The sequence below is a fragment of the Mobula birostris genome, chromosome 12, assembly GCF_030028105.1.
Source record: "Mobula birostris isolate sMobBir1 chromosome 12, sMobBir1.hap1, whole genome shotgun sequence".
NCBI lineage: Eukaryota > Metazoa > Chordata > Chondrichthyes > Myliobatiformes > Myliobatidae > Mobula > Mobula birostris.
The window spans coordinates 67,255,411-67,283,211 of record NC_092381.1 but is presented as its reverse complement, the minus strand read 5'-3'; the positions used below and the strand labels follow the sequence as shown (position 1 = coordinate 67,283,211).

Sequence of the window (27,801 nt, the reverse complement as noted above, 5' to 3'; positions counted from 1 at the left end):
GCTGAATAGTTAGATGCTTTGTAGATTATCCTGTAATGTAACCATAAATATAATAATTACAATATTTAACCCTTGTAAATATTTCCTTCTTCACCTACAATATTCATTTGAGCAGATCAAGGAAATTACATCCCAGATTTCTTGGACTCAGCTGTGTTAGATTTTCAGTCAGAGAGGCACTACAACTGTGCTTCGATTGCTCCCAGCGAAGGAATGAAATTAATATTTCTGTTCTTGATCATTATTCATTTGCTTATGTAAATGTGAATTTTGAATGAGAATAGGAAAAGGGAAGGCATCTGAATTCACACATGAAGAATGCTATAAGGACCAGATTTTGGAAGATGCTCAACACTTGGAACATTATGCCATTTAACAGTTTGTCACTTAATGAGAGCACTGATGTGATTGGGAAAATGAACGGTATTGTCTTGGCTTCAAGAACATACGTGGAAGTAGTTGTGCAATTCAGTGCTTTTTGCACTAAGTACAACACTTCATTTACCCTTGCTGAGGAATATGAGCAATGAAAAGTTCCAGTAAAAGAAAATGATAAAAAACCATAATGCTCAAAATCAGATCCAAAAACAGAAAATGCTAGAAACATTTAAACATTAGGCAACATCTGGAAGGAAAACCACTTAGAGGGGATTTTGCATCAAGATTAGCACGTGATTCTGGAACCAAAATGTTAATTGCTTCTTGCACAATTACTGTTTTACTAGTTTATTTCCAGCATTTCCTACTTTTGTCCCAGATCTGATAGTTTGAAATAATGTGTTTGTCTGCAGATATTCTAATCCTTGTAGTTCTCTAATTGTTGTGTTTCAAAATCCATCTGAAATCAAGTTTGTAATGTCCTAATGCACACCCAGGATTATTTGGACTGTAAAACTTTTAAGTTCCTGCAAATTGCATATCAGAAAACTACTGAAAGAATAGTTTTGTGTGATACTGTTTTTGATAGAATTTTTTGAAAGGGTAACAAAGAAAATTCAAGAGGGCAGGACAGTTGATGTTGTCTACGTGGATGTTATTTTGCAAGGCCGTTGACAAGGTCTGCTTGGTAGGCTAGTCTGGAATATCCCATTGGATGCTGATTAGCTAGTCAATTCAGATAAAAATTTGGCTTAGTGGAAGGAAACACAAAGTGACAGTTGTGCTGTTATTCTGATTGGACACCTGTGACTAGTGGTGTGCCACAGGGGTTGGTGCTAGGTTCACTGTTTGTTATTTATATTAACAATTTGGTTAACAATGTTGTTAATATGGTTGTTAATACTGTCCTGAAGAAGGGTCTTGGCCCGAAATGCCATTAAAGGTCATGGGGAGAAGGGCAGAGAGTGGGGCTGAGGAGGGAAAAAAGGATCAGCCATGATTAAATTGTAGAGCAGACTCGATCGGCCAAAGGGACTACATCTACTCCTATGTCTTATGGGCTTTTGGAAATGTTGACTGTGTCGACCTTTTACTCTTTTCCGTAGATGCTTAGTTCCTCCAGCATCTTGTGTGTGTTGCTTTGGCTCTCCAGCATCTGCAGATTATCTTGTATTTATTAACATGGTTAGCAAGTTTGCAGATGACTCCCAACAGTTGATGGTGTAGTGCACAATGAAGAAGGTTATCCAAGATTGCCAGCTGGACCTAGGTGAACTGGGGAAATGCGCCAAGGCATGGCAGGTGGAATTTAATTTGGACATGTGCAAGGTGTTGCATTTTGGCAAGTTAAACTAAAAGAATATGTGCACAGTAAATATTAGGTCTCTGGAGAGTGTTGTAGAATGGAGAGAACTCTGGGTAAAGGTAACAAAATGGAGACATGGAGATTGCAAACTCTTGAATCTGAAGCAACGAACGATGTGCTGGATGAGGTTAGATGGCATCTATGGAGAGAAACTCCACATGAAGGGCCTCAATCCAAAATATTGACTGTATTTTCCTCTACAGAAGCTTCCTGACATGTTGAGTTCCTCAGTATCTTGTTTGTTGCTTGGAGTACGGGAACATAGTTTCCTAAAAGCAGTTGCATGGGTAAACAGTGTGGTGGGAAAAAAAGAGAGAAAGCACTTCGCATTTTTACATTCATCACTGAGTACAGGAATTGGGAAACCACTACGTCATTGGTGACACCTAGCTTAAGAGTATTGTGCGCAGTTCTAGTCACTCACCTAGAGGAAGGATATTATTAAGCTGGATAGGATGGAGAAAATGTTCACAAGGATGTTCCCTGGACTAGTGGGCTTAAGTTGTAAGGAGAGACTGCATATGCTGGGACTCTTTTTCTCTCTCTGGAGTATAGAAAGCTGAGGGGTAACCTTGGAAAGGTACAGAATATCATGAGGGGCATAGTCAAGAGAGAATCTGCAGATGCTGGAAATCCAGGCAATGCACAAAAATGCTGGAGGAACACAGCAGGCCAGACAGCATCTATAGAAAAAATTACTGTTGACATTTTGGTCTGAGACCCTTCAGCAGGATCTTTTGGCCAGTCCTGCTGAAGGGTCTTGGCCTGAAACGGCGACTGTATTTTTTTTCCCATAGATGCTGCCTGGCCTGCTGAGTTCCTCCAGCATTTTGTGTGTGATGGGTGGCATGGATAGGGTGGGTGGTCAGCCTATTTCCCAGGGAAGGGGAGTTTAAAACTAGTGAACCAAGAGTTAAGTAAGAGGAAGAAGATTTAAGCAGGACCCAAGAGGCATCTTTTCATTCAGGTGGTGGTACGGAGACAGACACAATTACAATGCTGAAAAAATATTTGAGCAAATACATGGAAGAAAAAAGTTAAGACAGATGTGGGCAAACACAGGCCCTTGGGACTAGGTTAGGTAGCTATTGTGGCCGGTATGGACAAGTTGGCTAAAGTCTCTGTTACCCTGCTGTATAACTCTGTGACACTCCAGAATGTAATTTTTCTTTTGTTTCAAGTTGTGGTTGTTTTGCATTTGATAGGTGAACACATTTTTAAGTTAGTGTTTATACTTTAGGTGGAACCATACGAAGTGAATATTGCAGGAGATCTGGAATGCCAGCTTGAGTCTGTTGTCACTGACCTGGGATTGGAACTGATCCCACCAGTAAGTATATGTAATTAAAATTTAATAGACGCATTGAATAAAAACTCATCTTCAGAATCTAACTTGTTAGATTAAAATATTAAAATATTACATCAATGCTTTCTATATTATGGTATCAATGTGAGCTATCATTTTTTGATGCTGGTGAAAGCTGTGATGCAACATACTGTTTTTTCACACTTGCTGCTGTGTTTCTAGTGTCATTCAGATCATTGGTGAGAGATTAAAGAGGGGAAGAAGTAAACATTACTTGTAGCAGAACTTGTACTTCAAAGACTGCTTGTTGTTTTAGGCTGAATTAATTGTAGAACTTTTAATTTGTATTCTGCACGAACTGTCCACCTTGTATCCCTGCTTCCTTGATTATTCTAAAATCGGAAATATATTTATGTTCTCTATCACTACCAAATAAGTGTTTGGAATTCTTCAATAGTTAGTAAATCTTTGAAATAATTCATATTTAGAGCCATTACTTGTATCAAGAGACAATGTAGATTTGATGACTCCAACCCCTTACCTTCTTGGATGGTTATTTCCCATGGATGATCTTTCCCAAAGCAATCCTTTTTCATAGTTCAAAATAAATTTGTTTCTTGGTGCATTTAAAGTCAAATTGTCATTATTGATTTGCAACTCTTTTATCTAACAGCCCGAAGACCCAACTAGTCCAGTTTCACTTACAGTTGGAAAGCTTGCCCATTTTGAGCCATCAATTCGACAGAGCTTTGCAGGAGTTGTACCATGGTCACCTCCCCAGGTGAACTGGAACCCTTGGACCAGCAGCAATATAGATGAAGGACCACTTGCTTTTGTAAGTGAAGCATATGAATTATAAAAATATGTAATTTTCTAATGAAAATGTCCATTAAAGAATGTTTCTTGCTTTTAAACAAAACCATAATGAATTGGCAAGTGTATATTTGATAAATTGATTGTGTATGTGAGAAGTAATAATTTATTTCACATTCTAAAGGACTCAATATTTAAGTTTATTTATTACACGTATATCAAACCATACAGTGAAATGCGTCAGTGTGTTAACAATCACACATCTGAGGGTATGCTGGGGGTGCAGTCTGCAAGCATTGCCATATTCTAGTACCAATATATGTCCACAGTGCTCAGCAGAACAACACAGCACACAACAAGCAACAAAACAACAGCAAAACAATCCCCATTCTGCTCTCCCACCCGTGCACGTACGCAGTCCTTTAATCCCAGAACAGGCTGTCACTGTTTGGCCTTTGTCCTCCAGCAGACTCTGACTTGGGCCTGCAGACATCAGATTTTGACTTCCCCAGCCGACTCGCAGAGATCCTCAAACTCAGCTCCGTCCAGTAGGCCTCTACTTCTGATTTAACTATCGGGCCTTGATCCTTAGCATCAATCCCAGGACATGCTAGGCTTCAAACTCCGGACTCACTGATGATGATATCCAAACACTGGGCCTCGAGCTCTGGTCTCACTGATTTGTGAACCAGGGTGGGGGTGGGGGTGGGGGCGCAGGGGGTTTTGTCAGAACTTGTTTCATCAGAACGTGGAACTCCGACTCTGGAATCTGCCAACAACTCACTTACATTGATAGAGCAGGGGAGGCCTTCATCCACTTTTGGTCGTCCGACATCTTATCTCAGGTGCCCCACGTCCACGCTACTGCCCTTCAAATGTGAAGCGAAGACCGACTCCCGCCTGACTTGCCTGACCTTTAATTTCCCCTACATCCTTTTTCCTAAACAGTAACCTGCCCCGCCCCCAAACTCCTCTCTGTCCCCAAAACTACCATATAAATCTGAAAGACAATGAAAAAATGACCTACGTCTGAGCTGCGACCCAACGGAGGTCACAGCTAACTGCAGTCGTGGAAATTTTTCCACTTCAGATATTCCTCTTCATTTGTGGTGTTCCTCTGGCTTTGATTAAGAATGCATTGACTTCAATGTGTGAGTTGGATTTTCCAATCAAAACTGCTACTCATGATGCAAGATATTCCTTGTGTAGTGTGAATCCCTGGGTACTCGAGAAATACTTTAAAAAATCTTCATTATATTAATTTAGTTACTTTAAATGTGCAGAATGAAGCTTGAGAGTAGGTTCTAAGGTACAGCATTTCATTAGGTGTTTTTTTATGGTAGGTGGACATTCTTTATATTGGAAAATTTGAGATTATTGTCATAATGTACGTTACTACCTTAAATGGTGAGGAATATCATGGTCCGTTCTGCAAAACAATCAAAGCCACAGCTGAAAATGGCCAACATTGTCACTCTTGCCATCCTTAAAAGTATTTGTCATCCTTGTTTCATTGAATTTATTTTACCTTATTGGATCACCACACGTTACAATTATCTTTCATTCAACTGTTAAATCTGACAAGAAACTACTCAACAAAATTGCTTTAAAGCCAAAGATATCACCTGCCTACGAAAGTAAAAAAATCAACAGTACAAAATTAACTCAACAATATTATTTTTTTTTATTGATTTCGTTTAAGACTGAGTGAGAAATTAATACAAAAGGCACTTTTCGAATATACATTTCTTTTGTCATTTAGTAAACTAAATGTTGCAGTGTAATGGTTTTTTTTTACAGGCAACACCAGAGCAAATCAGTGTGGATTTGAAGGATGGATTACAGTATCAGATGCAGAATGATAGCAACCTGCAAAAAGTATGTAACTTTTTATTAAATGTCTTGCCTTAATTGTATTTTTAAATACTGACCACTTACTGAATCATTTGGTAGTTTTAAGTATTGTCGTTTGTAGCATGTTGATATATTGCATTAATTTAGTACTCTTAGATTTGATACAGAGATTGAACTCAAGCCTTTGTGAATATTTGTACCTGGTTTTGCGCTGATATTTTTCCATATAGTATTCTGGAATAGTGCAGTATTGTCAGAAGTGCTGTCAATATCATTTTATGAAATCTGTTGCTTACTGTTACCAGATTATCTTCAATCTTAATACTGTTTCCAGATTATAAATGTATTTACGTAATTTCATTATCAGTACGTTTGAACATTATGCCCACATGTTTCTATTTGGATACATAGAAATACATTTTTTGTACTGTCAAAATCTTGAGCTGCCTGATCCAGTAAATGGCCACATTGGGGCAATATAAATCATTTTTTTTGCTCTAAACTAGAATGGAATCTATTGTTAATCCTATGATGGTGAAATGTTTGTTAATTAATTACCCTGCAAATAAATTCAGCTGTTTCGTGTATAGATGGGTACAATCAATGTTGCAAAATCATGCTGAATTCTATTAAGAGATGCTACACTTATTTTGAAACCTTCCATCTTTGTAAACCAGTCACTTAATCAAACTTGCTAAGTTAAATGAACTTAAACTAAATAGATTACTTGGCATTGACATGGGCAACACATTCTAAGACTGAATTGTTCTCAGTCCATTTAGTTTGCAAAGTTCGTTTCTTTAGACACAAGGTTTGTGGTATAGGACAAAGGCAAAAGGCACATAGGAGCATCACAGCCTGCAGATTACCAAGTATCTCAACATTATGAGTTGGAAATACATTACCATTTTTTTCATTGTTACTGTGTCTGAACCTGGAGCTTTCTATAAAGCAATACTGAGAGTATATTCACTGGTAGTTCAAGAAGATTGCATGCCACTGTTTTCCCTATGGCATTTAGAAATGCAGGGTAAATGGTTGCCTTAGCAACAACATCCACATTCTGTATGTGGATGTTATTAAACAGAGATCCATCCATGTCTTCTGCCAGCATATTCTTCATTCATCCTCCCTCTTTTTAGGAGTTAAATCTTCATTTTAGTGTTTTTCTAAATGGTTGAAAATCTTGAATTTAATGTAACTTGCAAATGATGCATGGTAGTGTTTTAAGATCTCTGTAAGCATTTCTACGTTTGTAGACTTAATGAAATTTGATCACCAAATTAACCTGCAGAATAAGATAAGGATATAAAATTTGCATACCATGGTATTAGTTCTTGCCCCTGACTGATGAAAGCTATGTCCAAAGATGCAGGAATATCAGTGGAATAGATTTCCATTTTTTTGAAGTTGGTTGCTGTTGAGGGGCAGTTTTATCGGAAGGTGGCAGTAATTAACCATGAATTGGAATGTGAAGATAAATTACGTAAATTAACAAATTTGAAAAAGATTTCAGACCTCTTGCTTGTTTACTTGAACACAAAGGAAAATTAAATTGTGATGTAGAACAAATGTGCAGTAAAGGCTTGCCTAAGCATCAAAAGAAATTAGATGTGCTTAATAATATAGCAAACGTTGAAAGAGACCAAGTGAGTATTGGAGATGTTGAAGATTGAAAAATTGACACATCCCTTGGACTTCAGAATTCGTGTCCCACAGTTTTATGAGATGTGGATTCATAAGTGATAATTTTTCAAAATTCCCAAGATAGTGTAGACTATATAAGATCTTAAAAATTCAGATATGCTAAGGTATAACTGAAAAGTTTGTCACCTGAAACAAGTGTCTGTGGGGTCATGGGTAATGCATTGGCATACATAAGATTTTGGTTAAAGAAGTAGAATATCAAGAAAATGAATTAATGGACATTTTTTCAGGCTAGCACATTGTCTTTAACTTGCTGCCACAATAATGTGATCAATCTGCGACCCTCGGATGTTCGTAAGTTATATAAGTGACTTAACTGGGGGGAAAGGTTGTCCTGTGAGAAGAGATGAATAAGACGCACTCATAGATGTTAAAACTTTGAGAATTTAGTGGTAATTTTACAGAGGCGAACAAGATTCTGAGGCAAACAGGAGTAGATGGACAATAGTTCAATTTTAAACGTCAAATCTCATTGGGTATGCATCTTTCATTATCTCCCTCAACTTCAGCAAATTTGTAATCCAGCATGCATTTGCTATTTGCAATCTTTTGCATCCTGACTTCAATCACTCCATTATTACCAATCTTGCTTTTGAGTACTTGGGACCAGCACTAAAACTCTGCCTGTTTCTCCTTCTAAATTATTTCTTTAAAACTTAGCAATTTAACTAAGCTGTTACTTCACTATCTTTGTATCTCATTATATACTCAATATGAAATATTTTAGGGTATTTTAATATTTCAAAGGTGGCATTTTTTTTCTCTAACAGTGCAACTTTGGAATAGAGATATACTTGTTACTTGTCTTTTCAAATGGGCAATTATTTTTGAATTGACAACAGGATTTTGTATCTTGCCACAGATAATCAGCGAAAGAAGCCAACTGCCGGTCAAAAATTTTGAAGAACAAATTCTTGAAGCAATCAATTCCCATTCAGTAATTATTATTCGAGGTCAAACTGGATGTGGTAAAACTACCCAAGTTCCTCAATACATTCTAGATGATTACATCAAAAAAGGCAGAGGTTCTGAGTGCAACATTGTAGTGACACAGGTGCGTGAGAAATAGTTGCAGAAAATGAGCCAGCGGTTTACTTGTAATGCACAAGATAATTTCTGCTTGTTCATTTAATGTAATTCAACTCTTGCTACAGAAGAATGGACTTGTACAGTTGTTTACAGATAATCCTACAATGGACAGGTGAATCTTGTTGGGTACTTGATTAAACGCTGAAATGGCCTGTGATGGGTATCAGGATATTTCTGAATGTGTGCTACTGATACCATCCATGTCCCAGATACTTGTCTGAAGCTGAATTGGATTGTTAATAAACCCAAACTGAGTTTTGAATTATGTTTCCATTTCACCACAAGGAGCATTTCCAACAATACTCACATCCACCCTTTCTCAGCTCACTTGCTGATAAAAGTTCATCCACATAATCTCTGATCTGACTATTTCAGCATATTCTATTATTCATAAGTTCTGGTCACGCAGAGTTCTTGAAACATCTAGCAGTCACAAAAAAATTAGTGTACAGTAATTTTATGTTCATTGGTTACAAGTTGTGCATTTGTGACAAATGGACAAAAAACAATTATAATGTGAAATCCAAATTAATAAACTTTTTTTGTGTGGAAGTATATTCATGTATTTTAACGTGATGGTTAAGAATTATTTTTTAAAGACTAGAATTGCAAATGAATAAATGGATTTTTTGTCATTCGCTATAAAACACACCACTGGTTAGATAGTGTCTGTTGCGATAAAGTGTATTGAGTTAATCCTTATGCAGTACTGCAAGGTATGCCTATATGCACTTTTATTACTTAAATTCTTGTCTTTTACCTCCTCAGCCTCGACGTATTAGCGCTGTGTCAGTTGCAGAGCGTGTTGGTTGTGAACGAGGAGAAGAGCTGGGCAAGAGCTGTGGTTACAGTGTTCGATTTGAATCCATATTGCCAAGACCACATGGCAGTATAATGTTCTGTACTGTAGGTTAGTATATGCATGACAGCTGACTTGCAGTAAAATTGCACACCAGGGTGGCATAGTGATTAACTTGACACCATTACAGATCAGCGTGATCCAGAGCTCAGCATTAAATTCTGACGCTGTTCTGGAAGGAGTATGTCTGTTCTCCCTGTGGAATGAGTGGGTTTTCCCTAGGTGCTCAGTTTTCCTTCCACAGTCCAAAGGCATACCGATTAATGGGTTAATTGGTCATTACAAATTGTCCTGTAATTGGGGTTATCGGAGATTGCTGGGGCCAGCATGGCTCAAAGGGCTGGAAGGGCCTACCCAGCACTGTATCGCTAAACAAATAAAATTAACCATCATCAGTCCTCATGGACAATGCTGTTCTTGCTTCTATTTTAATCATTATGATTTGACAGAGAGAGATACTGTAAAACTTGTTAAAGATATTCATACCTAAGGCAAACGAGAATGCGACATTTGTTGGGGAGTGTTAGTGGGGAATTAAATTTTATCAAAGTTCAGTTTTGATTAGGATTGTCCCAAATCAGAATGTATAAGCTTGTTTTATTACTGAACTACCCTGTCTCAAAATAAGAATAGGACATAGCTGAGAAGCAACTTCTTCACTTGCAGGGCAGTGATTCCATGGATACTCTAACTTAGAAGACTGTGGGGGCTCGGTTATTTGATTACATTCAAAGCAAAGATTAATTGATTTTTAAATATTATTTACATCGAGAGATGGAGAATTCCCACTCTATGTTGGAATTTTTTGAGGAAATAACAGGCAAGATAATCAAAGGAGAGTCAGTGGATGTTGTTTACTTGGATTTTCAGAAGACTTTTGACAAGGTGCTTCATGAGGCTGCCTGACAAGTTGAGAGTCCATTGCATTGCAGGAAAGATACTGCACGGATAGAAGATCGGCTGACTGGTAGCTGGCAAAGAGTGGGAAGAAAAGGGGCCTTTTCTGGTTGGCTGCCAGTGACTAGTGGTATACTGTAGAGGTTCGTAAGCACAAAATAATTTGCAGATGTTGGGGTCAAAGCAACACTCACAACACGCTGGAGAAACTCAGCAGGTCGGGTAGCGTCCGTGGAAAAGATCGGTTGACGTTTCGGGCCGGAACCCTTCAGTCCTGACGAAGGGTTCAGGCCCGAAACGTTGACCGATCTTTTCCACGGATGCTGCCCGACCTGCTGAGTTCCTCCAGCGTGTTGTGAGCGTTACTGTAGAGGTTGGTGTTGGGACTGCTTCTTTCACATTATACACAGTTTGTCAATGATTTGGATGACGAAATTGATGGCTTTGTGGCTAACTTATGGATGATGCAAAAATAGGTGGAGAGCTGGCAACGTTGAGGAAGCAGAGAGTCTGAAGAAGGACTTAAGACAGATTAGGAGAATGGGTGAAGAAGTGGCAGATGAAATATAGTGTAGAGAGGTGTATGGTCATGCACTTTGGTCGAAGGAATAAAGGTGTAGACTATTTTTCAAATTGGTGGAAAATTCAGAAATTGGAGGTGCAAGGGAACTTCGGAGTCCTCGTGCACAATTCCCTGAAGGTTAAATTGCAGGTCGAGTCAGTGGTAAGGAAGGCAAATGCAATGTTACCATTCATTTTGAATGGATTAGCATGTTAAAGCAAGGATGTAATTGTGAGATTTTATAAGATGTTGGTCAGACTGCATGGAGTATTTAGCAGTTTTGGGCCACTTATCAAAGAAAGTATGTGCTGGCATTGTAGAGAGTCCAGAGGAGGTTAATGAGGATGATACTGGGAATGAAAGGGTTAACATATGAGGAGCATTTGATGGCTCTGAGCATGCTGTCACTGGAGCTTAGAAGAATGAAGGGGGATCTTATTGAAACCAATTGAATGTTGAAAGTCATAGATAGAGTGGATATGGAGAGGGTGTTTCCTGTAGTAAGGTAGTTTAGGGCCAGAGGGCCTGCTTAGAACTCTGAATGCCCAGGTGTCTGCGAAGTAAATTCTGGGAGTTTTCTGTCTTTGAAAGTTAGTGATAGTTTTATTACAAGGAGTATCTTTCAATATGGTGAGCCTTTGAAAGTTAGTAGAATTGTAAGGATATGTGCTTGGGTATTTATTATCATAGTTGTCAACCACACTCATGTAGTACAGCCCATCCCCAGGTTATGAGTGTCCAAATTGACACCAATGTGTACAAACTGTAATATTAAGTTCAAAGTGGAGCTTGTTTGTTATCTACGGACAATCAGTATGCAGATAAGTAAAACTACGTGACTAATTGGGTCAGGGTCAAACCATGCAGTCAGCCCAAAGATCACTATAGACATCAATTATAATGTTTTGTGCTTAGTAAAAATGATGACTTTTATATTTTTTCAGGTGTACTGTTGAGGAAACTAGAGGCTGGCCTTCGTGGTATAAGTCATGTAATTGTGGACGAAATTCATGAGAGAGATATTAATGTGAGTAATTGAACTCTTTATTATCAGAAGGGTATTTCAGTTATGGTTCTGTTCAATAATGATAGTTTATTGACATTTACTTATTTTCCTGGGGGCATTGATTTTTCTTTCCTCTTACTCACCTTAAAATTTACCATATGTATTTTCTATAGCTGAAAATGTGTATGCTTCCATTTGCCACCATTCCTATTTGATTTCCCATTGTGTTGATATCATTTGCCAGAAAACTTTTTTTCAGGTACTCTATTAATTTCAGAAACAACCAGTATTGCTTCCAGTGTCTATCCCTTTGTCTTTTTAAGCATTCTCAATGTTGTAGACTGCAGTTAATGTAATCTTGCAGTAATACTACAATTTTCTAATTTTTTGGTTGCTTGTGAGGTTAGAATTTAGCTATAGAAGCTTGTGTATGAGATTGATTTATTATATGTACCAATTTCAATTCATAAACTTCCTTCAAAGGCTGAAAAGCACTTTTTTTTGGTAAATCTTCATTCCTCTACATTATGATCAAATATGCACAAGCTTGAAATCTGTAGATGTCAGTTACCTGTTAATCCCCACAGTGTTGTGGATAATAGAGATTGTTGTTCTATCATACAAGTTTTCTTTCTCGAAGTGTAAAAACCACAAGAATTTTGTTTTATGAGAATTTTGCAATAAGAGCTTGGGATTTGTGTGGATTGAATTTCAAGATTTCAGACTTGATTGAAGACACATCCATAAGTACCTTAAGATTTTCCCTCCTTTGCATTTTTCAAAGAACAGAAAGAAGTATGCACAATATTTGTCTCTGAGTGTGCCCAAATTTGTCTCAACACAAGACATTACACATAATGTCCTCAATGACTCTTTTTGAAAATTTAAAAGTCTTTGTATAGAACTGTTTGTTAGAGTAAATCAAAATGATCTGTATTCTCTTTCAGACTGATTTTCTTCTTGTGGTTTTACGTGATGTTGTCCAGTCATACCCTGATATCCATGTTATTCTCATGTCTGCCACCATTGACACCACCATGTTCAGAGAGTACTTTTTTAACTGTCCAATAATCGAAGTTCATGGAAGAACATTCCCTGTTCAAGGTATGTAGGAATTGCTTCAATTTTATATTTTTAATAGTTTATGTATAATTTAAGCCACATCCTAATTATGCGTGTTACTTTAATTAACAGCGAAATGTGTTTAATAATTTAAGATAAACTTTATAAAAAATGAGTTTCTCAGCTGCACTAATATATATTCCAAATTCCATTGGCGACTTTGGTCCTCTGTGGGACTTTTATTAAATACCTTCAAAAAATTCAAATGTATCACATTCATTGGTTCTCCTTTAACTATTGTACTTATTGCATCTTTAAAGCTCCCCAGTGGTTTATTCAAAACATATTTCTTTCATAAATTGATGTTGACTCTGCTCAGTCTTATGATCCATTTCATAGTACAGAGGATTCTGGTTAACTTGGCCCAATTAAGTGGCTGCCCAGTTAGTCAAGTTTCGTGGAAATAGTTTAATTTTTTTTTTAAAGACAAATTCATTTAACTGAGTGACAAATTATATATTTAAATGAAATGGAGAACGAATTAGAACATTATTATTTCTACTACAGTACTAGCTTATAATTGTTACTGACAGGAATTCATTCAGTGTATGCTACTGTATTCTTTTGACTGTAAATGAACGGAATAAGCACAGACACTTAAGGTATCTTCTTCAGCTAGCGTCAAATCTTTTTGTGGCATCTTGGCAAGGGTCTGAAATGTTTTAAAGTCAAAATAAAAGACAGCTTAATCAAATATCACTGCTTTTTGAATTGGTACCCATGGGCCCAAATGGATAAAGTAACATACGCCCACATAACTGGCACTATTTAAAAGCAGTTCACTCTAAGCATGGTGTAGTGTCTCCGACAGTCTTTTGTCCCAGTTAAGTGGCACAGTGTCTGTAATAAATTAAGGGTATCCCAGCTATTTTCTCAGTGACTTTTTGATCTTTAAGAGTCACTAGACAATGGGGTGACCCGTTGGGACACCCTTTGAGAGAAGAGTGTGCAGTCTGATGTGACCAGAATGTACATTAAATTTTTCTGAATGCTATTGGTATCGCTTTACTTTGGAAACTGAAGTAGAAAACCTCCGTTTATTAAAAAAGAATGACGCGTAGCAAAGCAAATATAGCTGCTCCTCATTTAACGAAGGTCACTTTTGATGGCATCATTTCTGGTTTATCTGCCACCCTCGTGCCTCTCGTTGTCATTCTGGAGACATGCAGTCCTTTCATCCCCTGTCTCTTCATCTCTTCTACTGTTTGTTCTTTGTCTCTGATCCTGGAGACATGAATTTCTCAGCTCCTTTGTCTCTTCCTCTCTCCTCCTTCTGTGCCTGTTTTTGTCTTCTGGAGACGTGCAGACCTTTCATCCCCCGTCTCTTCAGCTCTTCTGCTGTTTGTTCTTTGTCTCTGATCCTGGAGACGTGCATGCCTCTCCTCCTCTGTCTCTTCTTCTCTTGTCTTTGTTTGTCCTGACTCTTTGATCCTGGAGTCGTGTGGCCCTGGCCTCATCCGATTCTTGTTCTCTCCTTCTTGCCGCTTCCTGACGACGTTTGGCGTCATCTCTTGACCATAATGTCCCCCTTCCCTTTCCACGTGGCATAATTAGCCGTTTTTATCCAAAATGAATTGGCCGTTTTTATCCAAAATGATAGAATCCCTTTTGCCAATCAACTGTCCAGTTCTTGGCTCCATCCCTCCCCCTCCTGTCTTCTTCTATCATTTTGGATCTCCCCCTCCCCCTCCCACTTTCAAATCTCTTACCAGCTCTTCTTTCAGTTAGTCCTGACAAAGGGTCTCGGTCCGAAACGTTGACTGTACCTCTTCCTAGAGATGCTGCCTGGCCTGCTGCATTCACCAGCAACTTTTATGTGTGTTGTGTGATATAGTCACCGCTGTCCTTTAACTGCAGCAAAGGGTTTTATGGGTGTCTCGAAGTACATCATTACAATAAGATTTAATTATCTCTTATTGATGGGTGGCAGTTAGATCTGTCCCAATCCTGCAGATGCAGATTAGCAGAATGTGACCTTTCAAAATAGAGCTGCCCTGGCCTTTTCCTCTGGTAGGTGTCGCTGCTGAGGCTGGCTGTGCACATGCGTCGGGCTGTCGCGTCCCGATTTCCATGATGGCCGATTGGGTCTCGGGTGAAAGCCAGCCTGTTGATTTTTGGCGAATGAGCAATTTTATATGAATATGTAACCCTGAACTTTGCCTGCATTCTGTGTTAGTGCATTCTGTGTTAGCGCATTTTAATTCGATTTAGCCAAAAAAAGTGCCGCTGTAATGTACCGTTTGCGCTAATTGGAGGTCACAGACAGAGCATGTGAGTTTTAGTAGTATATAGATCCCAAATAAGTGGCTGCCCCGCTAAACCGATGACCCAACTAATTGGATGGAATCTACTGTAATATGTATTGCAGCTTTCATTATAGTTTACAATGTTTTCTCAATCACTTGTATTAGGTTAGGATGGGTGCATGTATACTTTAAATTACTGTGGATTCCGGTTAATTCGGACCAGTACATTTTGGTCCAATTAATTGGCTGTACAAATTAGGTGAAGCTTCATGGAAGTAGATAAAAAGGTATAAAAAAGACAAACTACAGTTTAACTGAGTAACAGATTATGTATGTAAATGAAATGCAGAGCAAATTAGAACACTACTAATACTTAATAGTAGTATAAAACTTTATTAGTTTGTTAATAGTTATCGATGGAGGAATTAATCCATTCTATGCTGTCATGTTCTTTTGATTTACTGCAACGGAGCAAAATCAGTGCAGACACCTAGTGCAGGTATTAGACTGTCTTCAAACAATGTTTTTAACAATTACATCCTCCAGATATTCGTTTTCATTATAACATTCAAGATGATTGTCAAACCTTTAAATTCTTCATAGTTCCTAATTTGCTGAAGTAGTGAAATTGTGTCATTTTCACTCCCAGCCACTTCTGACATTCTGACATCTCTAACATCTCCCAAGTATGAATGCCTGAAACCACAGTGAGCAAAGCAGTTATGAATTGTCTTAATGCTTATTACTTGCTGACTATCAGTGACAAAAATCACTGCATTTTGAACAGAAACACATGCAAATGACACTTTTTTTAAAAAGCTGTTCAGTCTAATGGCCCCACAATGTGGACACAACTGATGTTAATTAGAAACTGGCAACAGTCTCCCATCCTAATTAAACAGCCTAGTGTCCCAAGTGAATGAAGGGAATCCTAGTAATTTTCTCAATTAGCTGTCCCAAATTAGCAGCTCCCTCAATAAACTGATGGCTCAGTTGACTGGAATCCACTGTATATAGTTGAACAGTCCTCTACCATACAGTCCTGCTTTGACGCTAAACACTAAAGTGAAATTGGTCCTTCTGCTTTGATGAATCTAATACTTCAAGAATCTGTCCTGTTTATTTCAGAATATTTTTTAGAAGACTGTATACAGATGACTGGGTTTGTTCCTCCTCCAAGAGACAAAAAGAAAAAGGACAAAGATGAAGAAGGTGGTGATGATGAGGAGGTATAAACAAACATGGTTTTATTGGGCATATTTAAGCTTTCAAGATCAAACTCCACAATGTTCTCTAAAACTAGTATTTGTCAGAAAGAATTGGGTGGACTTGCTGATTTTTAAAAAATAAATATTGAACGAGATTTGCTGGATTAAAACCAAATTTCAAGATACAGTTCTTTGAATCTATTCACTGTTTTTGATTTACCTATACAAAGAGCTAATCGAATTTTAGCATCAGGTGAACTCTCATGCAGTGTGGTTCTGAGTATTTTATACAGCAGCTTGGGCTACAAGAAGATTTGGTTAATTTGCCTGAAGAGCATCTGTAGAAAGGGAGAATAAAACTACATCTGTGAAAGTCCCTGTGGCATTCCGTGATCCTATGATCTCTGTCTTGGAGGCTGACATCAGAACATCTTTCAAGAGCATGAACCCTCGCAAGGTGTCAAGCCCTGATGGAGTACCTGGTAGGGCACTAGAAACTTGTGCCAACCAACTGGCTGGAATGTTCAAAGATCTCTTCAATCTTTCATTACCACAGTCTGAGGCTTCCCCTTGCTTCAAAAGGATGACAATCAGAGCAGTGCACAAGAGGAGCAGGGTGAACTGCCTCAACAATTGTCACCCTGTTGCACTCACATCTACTGTGATGAAGTGCTTTGAGAGGTTGGTCATGGTCAGAATCAACTCCTGTCCAAACAAGGGCCTGGACCTACTGTAATTTGCTTATCGCCAAAGTAGGTCTACAGCGAATGCTTTCACTGGCTTTGGATCACCTGGAATACCTACGTCAGGCTGCTGTTTATTGATTATAGCTCAACGTTCAACACAGTCATTCGCTCAGTTCTAATCAAAAATTTCTAAAACCAAGGCTTCCGTACCTCTCTCTGCAACTGAATTCTTGACTTCCGCACCAGGAGAATATAGTCATTGCAGATCAAAATAACATCTGCTCATTTCTGATGATCAACACCAGCGCATCTTAAAGATACATGCTTAGCCCACTGTTCTATTCTCTGTCTACTCCAACGACTGTGTGACTAGGCGCAACTCAAACACCATGTTAGTTTGCTGAGCACACAACTATTGTTGGTAGAATTTCAGATGGTAACGAGGTGTACAAGAGCAAAATAGATCAGCTAGTTGAGTGGTGTTATAACGAGCTTGCACTTAACGTCAGTAAAATCCAGGAATTGATTGTGGACTTCAGGAAAGGAAATCTGAGGGAACACAAACCAGTCCTCATCGAGGGATCAGCAGTGAAAAGGGCGGGCAGCTTCAAGTTCCTGTGTGTCGCTGTCTCTGAAGATCTTTCCTGGGCCCAGCAAACAGTTAGACACGGCAGCAGCTATGTTTCATTTGGAGTTTTGAGGAGGTTTGATATGTCACCAAAGACTTGCAAATTTCTGTGGATGTTCCACAGAGAGCATTCTAACTGGTTGTATTACCATCTGATCTGGAAGGGCCACTGCACTGGATCGGAAAAACTGCAGAATTTGTAAACTAAGCCAGTTGTATCACGGACTTTAGCCTCCATAGCATAGAGGACACCTTCAAGGGGTAATGCCTCAAAAAGGCAGCTTCCATCATTAATTACCCCCATCATCCAGGACATGCTTTCTTATTGCTACCATCAAGAAGGAGGTGCAACAGCCTGAAGACACAGTTTCAGGAACAGCTTCTTCCCCTCCGCCATCAGTGAACCCATGAACATTACCTTACTATTGTTTTGCTCACTTTTTGCATTGCTTTTTTATATATACACTTATTGTGTTTTTTATTTTTTATTAAATTGATGTATGGCAATGTACTGTTGCCGCAAAACAGCAAATTGCATAACACATGCCAGTGATATTAAACCTGATTCTGATTCTGGCCTGCTCAGGTCAGGGCAATAGTAAAAAGGAACTCACAAAAGATGCTAGAGGAACTCAGCAACTCGGGCAGTATCTATGGAAATGAATAATCTATCAGCCGTTTTAGGATGGGAGTGGAAGGAGGAAGGTGCCAGAATAAAAAGGTGGGGGGCAGGGAAGGAGACTAGCTAGAAGGTGGTAGGTGAAGCCAAGTGGGTGCGAAAGGTAAAGGCTAGAGAAGAAGGAATCTGATAGGAGAGGAGAGTAGACCAAGGGAAGGAAGACGGGACCCGGGGAAGTGATAGGCAGGTGAGAAGACGTAAAAGGCCAGTATGGGGAATAGAAGAGGAGAGGGGAAATCTATATTCATGCATCAAGTTAGAGGCTACCCAGGTGGAATATAAGTTTATAGTTCTGCTGAGTACAATAAGTTCTTCTTGGATATTAAAGTTACAGCCAGCTGGCATTGGGGTGAAAGAAGCTAAGGTCGCTTTTTGCAGCTTAGATTGCTGAGAACATATGTTAATGAAGTTTGAACTGTGATAATGGGCTGAATTTATTAAGAAAATATAATTGAAAGTGATTTTTTTTTAGATAAACAATTCATAGGATTGGCTATAGCCTAAAATAAATATTTGATCATTTGAAGTCAGATTTGTTGAATTGTAATATCTGCATTGTTACAGGTTAACTGCAACAGCATTTGTGGTGATGATTACAGTCCAGAAACCAAACGTGCTATGGCGCAGATGAGTGAAAAGGAGACCCCATTTGAACTGATAGAAGCGTTACTCAAGTATATTGAAACATTGGATGTCGAAGGAGCAGTTCTTGTTTTCTTGCCTGGGTGGAACTTGATTTTTGCTATGCAAAGACATCTGGAAATGAATTCTTACTTTGGTTTGTGTTTCCTTACTCTTATGTAATTTCATTTATTTGGTTTATTTTGCTGATCTTTAAACACTGCTTTTCATTCTTATTCAAGATAAAATCTGCAGGTACTGGAAATCCAAACAACACATTCAAAGTGATGGAGGAACTCAGTCCTGATGAAGGGTCTCGGCCCGAAACATTAACTGTACTCCTTTTCATAGCTGCTGTCTAGTCTGCTGAGTTCCTCCAGCATTTTGAGGGTGTTGTTTTTCTCATTTGTGGTTCTATGCACGTGGCTTGAGAGTAATTGTTCTTGTACTCTTCGTAATATCTCAACTTGTCAGATAGGAGAGAGTTGTTGATTTGAACCTTTAATCACATACAAGAAAGACTTAATTTGCTTCTAAGGTTCTGATTAAACATAAAAACTTTCAGGACGTTAGGTCAGGATTACTTCCATTATCTTCCCAATTTTAATGTGTCTCAAATTTTCTTTTATTTTACTGAGGTTTACTTCTTGATGTTTACTCCCAGTTATTATACTTTTCCATCCCCAGATTTAAAATCCTGTGAAATTGTATGTGCCTTCATGCAGATTCTCACATTTTTCTTGCTGGATTGTGATTCAAACACTTTGAATTTCCTAGCCCAAGAAAATGCTTGTGTAATATTATCATCTGGTACCATAACCTATACACCATGTAACCTAAGTGTTTTAGTCTTCTGATCTTCAATTATTGGGTGAATATTTAAACTATTTGTGAACTGCAAAATTTTAATGTTGATATTAATGTTACCATACTTTAGCATTTTACAGAACAATTTGTTTTAAAATTAGAGTATGTTTTTTATTGAGGAATTTGAGCACTATAACTTTTTTTTACTTAACAGGAAGCCATAGATACAGAATTCTGCCATTACACTCACAGATTCCAAGAGAGGAACAACGCAGGGTGTTTGATCCTGTACCAACAGGAGTCAGAAAGGTTAGATTGGGAATTCTAATTTAGATCTGAGGGTGAATTTAAAGCAAAAAATAAATTTACTTGATTGGTTCCATTTGTAGTACAACCACAGTTTTGGGGAAAAATCTTGGATCATAGAAAGGATGGAATGGGGAAGGGAAATACAATGGCCTACTCATAATTTGCAGACACACTTTATATTTTGAGTCATAGTAGATTGTTCCAGCTAAATCTGCAAGGTAAATGAAGCTTTAGCACTATATATGCAAGAAATATTCAATAGTATGAAATTTAACTGTGAGAATATTTGAGTATGTGAGCAATGATCCCGATTTTAATTTCTACTACCAGGTCATTTTGGCTACAAACATTGCAGAAACGAGCATTACCATTAATGACGTAGTTTATGTCATTGATTCATGCAAGTAAGTGATCTTATAAACGCGATTTTAAAAAAAATATGAATTTATAATTATTTAAATACTCAAGCTCATACATATATACCAACTTTGATGTTTCAGTATTTTCTTATACTGGTTCTGGGATGACTTTTGTAATATAGGAAATGATTTTTGAAAAGCGGATACAGTATCCAGTTTGTGTTACAGCCAGTGGTAAGAAATTAATGGTCATTAACTCTGTTTGTGGAGGAGAGGGATATTGGCCAGCTAACACTGAATACATGGGTATTTTTAACTAAAATAAGTAGAAACAGGAGCAAGCCATTCATTCAGCTGCTTTTGCCTACTCTGTTTCAGTAAGATTGTGGCTAATTTCTTTCCTCAGTTCTGGCACTAACCTTAATATTGATTAACATGATTCTATTGATATTTTCTGATTTTTGTCTTAAATATACTTGAGGGCTGAGCCTTACAGCCCTCTTGGTAAAGAAATCCAAAGATTTTGGGGCCCTGTGGTCAGGGAATGTTTTTCTCATCAGTCCTGATTGATTGATACCTTGTTTTGTAAGTTAATGCAAATAGGTATAAGATATTGCGCCTTGACAGGAAGCTAAATGTTTTTCTTTCAGGGTGTGGAGAAAATCTTTTTAGATATTGTGGGTACTATTTTGGCAGAAAGTCAGGACACAAAGAAAGGTCTTCAGTAAGCAATTATTCATGGAAGACAATATCCAGCTTATATCTTTTGCATTGACTGTAATAAAATCTCTATCTTGGCACCTAAAGGTCAAGAAATGTTACTTCAGGCCGTTGAATTGTCTATTCCAAGAGGATTAGGACCTAATCTGTACCCTCATCGTATCAGAGTATTACCAAAGAACATCAGTTCTGGCATGGATCTCTTCAGTAATTCAATAGAAATGATCTTACCCTAAAGAAAACCGTGATATAGTATTGTAAGTCTTATATACAGCTATGACCTATCAGCACTTTTAACAGATCTTTAAAATTGGATAAATATGGGATCTTTTGTTTGTAATTGACGAATTTTTAAGTAGTTGATCAATAGCATTAATTAAATTGTTAGTTCAGCTGAATGTTATTGCTCAGGGAATCAAAGAATCAATTCCTTTGGCCAACTAGAGTTGTATATTCAGAAATCTCATTTCATTAACAAGTTTGAATTGGTCATTCCCATGTCAAGTGTTGAACTCTACACCTTATTTGAATGTATTTTTCAGACAGAAAATGAAGCTGTTTACATCTCACAACAATATGACCAATTACGCCACAGTGTGGGCTTCCAAGACCAATTTGGAACAGCGACGGGGTAGAGCAGGCCGTGTCCGACCTGGCTTCTGCTTCCATCTCTGTAGCAAGGCACGATTTGAGAGGTATGAATTAAATAATAGATCTTCAAAATCTAACGTGTGCAGATACATTTATGAGTAGGTTGTCTTGCAGTCTATGTCACTAAGCTGTCATCTTCAATAAATTTGAAATCAAATTTTAACTTGTTGAATTTGATGTAAAATTTGCATGGTTAATTAGAGATTTGTTTGGAAAAGATAACTTTCTGGATAATGATTAGTTTTGTTGTTGTTTCATGAACAATCTAAATTTGTCTATGCTCAGACTTGAGACCCACATGACTCCCGAGATATTCCGTACACCTCTTCATGAAGTGGCTCTAAGCATCAAACTTCTTCGTCTGGGAGGAATTGGACCATTTCTGGCTAAAGCTATTGAACCCCCACCACTGGATGCAGTTATTGAGGCAGAACACACTTTGCGAGGTGAATCCTGATTACATGATACTGAGCTACTTCATAGATCATAAAAAACATTGACAAACTTTGAAATTCTTAAAAGACGAAACTCCCTCATAGTAAATTACTGATGATTTTTTTTTTTAACAATTATGTTACTTTGAATAAGAAATGTTGAAGGGAATTAAGATACATACCCTTCCATTGTGGTTTGTATTGTGAGATTCTATTCTACTTTGAAATCATCAGGAAATCATTCAGTTGCATTGAAGCAATGGAATCTAGATAGATGTTGAAGTTGGTTTAATCTCAATACTGATTGAGTATTTAATTTGACCAAGCTACAGTGCTATTCAGCCTTTCGCCATAATTCAAATTACTAATTTACTGCAGTTAGAAAGAGGGACGAAATGAGAAAGATGGTTAATTGAGAAGGTCAAGAAAAATATTAAATGAAAAATAGTGAATGCTAAGAGATTAAAGCTAGTAATAGACCAGAAGGCAATGGATCTTTCAGGACCCAGCTACAACTGGTGGAGGAAATTGATCTGAAAACTGGCAAGTCATAGCAGCAGGAGCTTCTGTAGACATATTAATAGGAAGAGAGCAGCTTGGGTAAAAGATCATTGGAGGCCAAGATGAAGGAATTAATAATGGGAAACAAGGAAAAGGCAGGGAATCAGAACTTTGCATCGTTCTTTGTGGAGGAGACAGTAGAAATATCCCACAGATATAAGATAGGTTGGTTTCATTTAGAATAGGAAAATTTGTAATAGTTCGTATCCCAAAGGCACGGGTTGATAGATTGGCCACTTAAAATTGCTCATTGTGTGTAGATCTGTGACAGAATCTTTTAGGTAGAAGCCAGAGGTTGATGGGAGTAAGGTGGGTAAAGGTTACATTAATGTAAAAATTGGTGCTCGATGTTTAGTATGGTCTCTAGGCTGAAGGACCTCCTTCCAAGCTATATCTGTGATTTCCTTCCCTATCACAGTGTTTAAGATTTGAAAAAGTAATGGGACTGCAATGTTCCAAGGGTTCTGAAGCATGTGGTGAAAAGATGTGGCTGCAGATTTGGTTGAAGTTTCTCAAAACTCATTGATTTCTGGGAGTGTATCTGTAGATAACAAAACTATGAATGTGATGACTTTGTTCAAGAAGAAAACAATAGGCCATTTAACACCTGTTGGCAAAATTCTGGAAGAAACTAGCTGTTTACTTAGAGCAGCTTATTAATCAAGTCAGCATGGATTTTTGAAAAGAAATTTATGTTTGATTAATTTTCTGGAGTCCATTTGTGAAAACAGAAGGAAACATGTAGATGTAGTGTGTTTGTATTTTCAGAAGGCATATCATGATGCTGCTTTTTTGCCGGTGGTGGGGTGGGGGAGGATTGTTGCTCGCTGCTGCTTACGCGTGGCGGGGGGGAGCTGGGAGGACTTTTGGATTCTAGCATTTAACTGTCGTTCATTGTTTGCGAAGAAAAAGCATTTCAGGATGTATATTGTCTGCATTTCTCGGACGTTAAATTGTACCTTTGAAGCAGGCTAGTGCACACGATGAGCTCACTGTCTTGGAGGTACATGTCAACATTCACAGAAGACTGGCCTTCACTGATAAAACAGAATTGGAATAAATTAATCTTTTTTTCAGGCTGGATAGATGATATTAGTAGATTGCCATGAAGATCAGTTATTCTCAAATATTTACCACCTTTTTAAATTCATTCAAATGATGTGGATTGTGTCGGCTGCGTTGCTGTTTACTTGCTCATCCCTCTTTGCCCATGAGAAGGTAGTGGTGAACTGCTGTAAGTCCTGAGGTTTGTGCGTACCACAATACTGTTCAGGAGAGAGATCCAGAAATAATGAAGTAATGGCAATATATTTCCATGGCAAGGTGGTGTATTGCTTGGAAAGCAACTTCCATTTGGTGCTCGTCCCATCCTTTTGCTGTTGTCCATCTAGCTGATAGAGGTACTAGGTTTGGAAGGTGCTGTCTAAGGAATCCTGGAGAGTTGTTGTAGTGCATTCTGTTATTGGTACTAATTGCTGCTACAGTATGTTGGTAATAGTAGAAATGAATGATTGTGGATGGGGTGCCTATCAAGTAGACTGCTTGTTGTTGGAACTGTACTTATCTAAACAAATAGATGTATTCCATTACGCTCCTGACTTGAGCCTTGTAGAGATTGGATAGACTTTGGAGAGTTGAGTTAATTGCTGCAGAATTTAAATCTCTGGTCTCTTGTAGGCATGTTATGTATGTGGTTACTCTAGATCTGTTACTGGTCAATGGCAACTCACAGGAAATTGATAGTGGTGGAGTTAAATGCTAATGGTAGAATTGCATGTCTGGGGGTGATAGATGGCTCTTCTCTTGTTGGATATTGTCATAATCTGACACTTGTATGACATGTATGTTATTTTTTATCTATCAGCCCAGACCTGATATCGTCCAGATCTTGCTATATTTACTTGTTGACTGCTTAATTATGTGAAGAATTGCGAATGTTGCAGAACATTCTATGCTCATTTCAGTGCTCATTTCTACTTCTGACCTTGTTGCAGCAGTATGGGAATGGCTTGGTCGAGAACTCTTATTACCATCTACCATGGTGAGATATGAACCCAGGTTTGCCGATAGCCTGGGTATCTAGATTATTCATCAGATCACAAACACAAGAGATTTGCAGATGCTGGAAATCCAGAGAAACACACAAAAGATGTTGGTGGAACACAGCAGGTCAGCAGGAAATAAATAAGCAGTCAATGCTTTGGGCTGAGACCCTTCATCAGGACTGGAAAGGAAAGGGGAGAATGTCAGAATAAGAAGGTGGGGGGAGGGGAAGGACGACAAGCTAGAAGGTGATAGGTGCAGTCAGGTGTGTGGAAGAGGGGGATGAAGTAAGAAGCTGGAAGATGATAGGTGGAACAGGCAAAGAGCTGGAGAAGAAGGAATCTGATAGGAGAGGAGAGAGGACCATGGAAGAAAGGCATTAGGGGAGGTGAGAGGTAGGTGAGGAGAAGAGGCTTGAGTGGGAAATAGAAGAGGGAAGGGGTAGAGAAAAAAATACCAGGTTGGAGAAAGCGATGTTTATGCCACCAAGTTGGAGGCTAACTGGATAGTGTAAGAGGTATTGCTCTTCTAAACTGAGAGTGTTCTCATTGTGGCAGAAGAGGAGTCCATGAACTGACATGTCAGAATGGCAATGAGGATAGGAATTAAAATTGTTGGCCATTTGGATTTTAAACTTTTTGCATACAGGGTGGAGGTGCTCAACAAAGTGCTCCCCAATTTACATTGGATCTCACCAATATAGAGGAGGCTGCCTTGGAAGCACCTGATACAGTTGATGACCCCAAAGCATTCGTAGGTGAAATATTGCATCACCTGGAAGGACTTTCAGGGCTCTAAATGGAGACTAGGAAGGTGGCAAATGGTCAGGTGTAGCATTACTGTTGCTTGCAGGGATGTGTGCTAGGAGAGAGATTAGCGCGAGGGGATGAATGGACAAGGGAATCATGGTGGAATGATCCCTGTGGAGAATTGGGGGGGGGGGAGGTGCTAAAGATCTGTTTGGTGGTAGGATCACATTGAAGATGGTGGAGGTTGTTGAGAACGATATGTAAGATGTGGATCCTCAGGGGTGGTAGGTGAGGAACTTTCCCTGTTAAAGCGGTGAGAAGATGGGATGGGCTCAGATGTCTGGGAAATTAAAGGAGATGTGAGTGAGGGCAGCAATGGAAGGAGGGGCACCCTATTCTTTGAAGAAAGAGTTAATTTCTGTCCTAGAAAGGAAAGCTTCATCCTGGGAACAGATGTGGCAGAGACAAAGGGAATGACAATTTTACAGGAGAAGGAGTGGAAAGAGCTATCATCAAGATGGCCATGGGCAATGGTGGGTTTATATAAGTTATCAGTAGGCTGTTGGTCTCCAGTCATGGAGACTGAGTAATCGAGAAAAGGGAGAGAGGTATCAGAACACAAAATAATCTGCAGATGCTGGGGTCAAAGCAACACTCACAACACGCTGGAGGAACTCAGTAGGTCGGGCAGCATCCGTGGAAAAGATCGGTCGATGTTTCGGGCCGGAACCCTTCGTCAGGACAATGAACCCTTCGTCATTGTCCTGACGAAGGGTTCCGGCCCGAAACGTCAACCGATCTTTTCCACGGATGCTGCCCGACCTGCTGAGTTCCTCCAGCGTGTTGTGAGTGAGAGAGGTATCAGAATGGGCCAAGTGAGTTTAAGGGCTGGAAGTTGGAGGCAAAAGTGATGAAATTGACAGGCTCAGTATGGGTGCATGAAACAGCACCAGTGCAGTTTGAGGTGAAGCCAGAGCTGGAAGCTGCATCTGAAGGCACTTATGATCATTGGAATTGGGCTGTTGATAATGGTATTCGTGGTCTGGCTGTGTCCAATTGAATTGAGGTCCAAATGGGAGGCAGCAGGAACCACGGTCTGGAGGCATTGGAGACAGCGGGGTGCACTAGGGGTTGAGGAGAAGTCCAGAGGGAAGTAATCCTTGGAGCTGTGACAGAGACTGAGACAGGGCCCATAGGTATCCGTATAGCAGAGAGGGTGGCGTGTAGACTTCGGAGGGCGAAAATGCGCACAAAGTGCAATTTCCCGGTGGCCAACCACTTTAGCACCTATCCCCATTCCCATTCCGACATGTCAGTCCATAGCCTCCTCTTCTGCCAAAATGAGGGCACTCTCAGGTTGTCAGAGCTTTCTATGTAGCCTCCAACCTGCTGGCATGAGTATTGATCTCTCCAACTTGTAATTTTTCCCCCTCCCCCTAGTCCCCTCTTCTCCTCACCTACCCCAGCTGCCCCTCTTCCTCCCCTTTCTTCCATGCTCCACTCTTCTCTCCTTATCAGATTCTCATCTCCCCTCCCTGACCCCTTGGCTTCACCTATCACCTGCTAGCTTGTTTTCCTTTCCCTCCCCTCCCCCATTTTTCTGGCATCTTTCCCCTTCCTTTCCAGTCCCGATGAAGGGTCTCAGTCTGAAATGTCAACTATTTATTCACTTCCATAGATGCTCGCTGACCAGCATTTTGTGTGTGTTATTAATTGGGTGTTAATACCACTGTACCACCACCTCTTCGGTGCTCATAACTTAAAGGAAGAGGTGTTAGTAAAGATGCTGAGTTTGTTGATGAGACAAAAATAGGTAGGAAAGCATGCTACAATGAGGATACTTGGATTCTGCAATTGAATATAGGTTAAGTAATTGAATATAGGTTAAGTGTGTAGGCGAAAATGTGGTAAATGGAGTTTAGTGTAGACAGTTGTGAGGTTATGCCCTTAAGTGGGAAATATGGCATGCCATTATTGAGATGGAGAGAAACTACCACAGAGGGATTGAACTGTTGTGCTTGTAGGTGCTGCAAGGAGCTTGAAACACAACTGACATAGATGTGACAGGTAAATTGGAGTTTAGAGATACATAATTGGATTTGGTGTTGGATAGGTCACACCTGGAATACCCATTCAACTTT

At 39.0% G+C, this 27,801-nt stretch overlaps 1 protein-coding gene across 4 annotated transcripts in view; it reads left to right on the top strand.

The window, feature by feature from the left end:
* The window catches only part of dhx9 (DEAH (Asp-Glu-Ala-His) box helicase 9), a 95,037-nt gene that overhangs the window by 47,444 nt on the left and 19,792 nt on the right, over window positions 1-27,801 (top strand). For all 4 annotated transcript variants that reach the window (XM_072273980.1, XM_072273979.1, XM_072273981.1 and 1 more), the window contains 13 exons: window positions 2,985-3,074; window positions 3,724-3,885; window positions 5,664-5,741; window positions 8,287-8,478; window positions 9,282-9,423; window positions 11,776-11,858; window positions 12,785-12,941; window positions 16,334-16,434; window positions 18,971-19,184; window positions 20,049-20,143; window positions 20,474-20,547; window positions 21,765-21,917; window positions 22,159-22,319. In XM_072273980.1, the coding sequence (XP_072130081.1) occupies window positions 2,985-3,074; window positions 3,724-3,885; window positions 5,664-5,741; window positions 8,287-8,478; window positions 9,282-9,423; window positions 11,776-11,858; window positions 12,785-12,941; window positions 16,334-16,434; window positions 18,971-19,184; window positions 20,049-20,143; window positions 20,474-20,547; window positions 21,765-21,917; window positions 22,159-22,319 (1,702 nt within the window). The remainder of the gene's footprint in view (window positions 1-2,984; window positions 3,075-3,723; window positions 3,886-5,663; window positions 5,742-8,286; window positions 8,479-9,281; window positions 9,424-11,775; window positions 11,859-12,784; window positions 12,942-16,333; window positions 16,435-18,970; window positions 19,185-20,048; window positions 20,144-20,473; window positions 20,548-21,764; window positions 21,918-22,158; window positions 22,320-27,801) is intronic.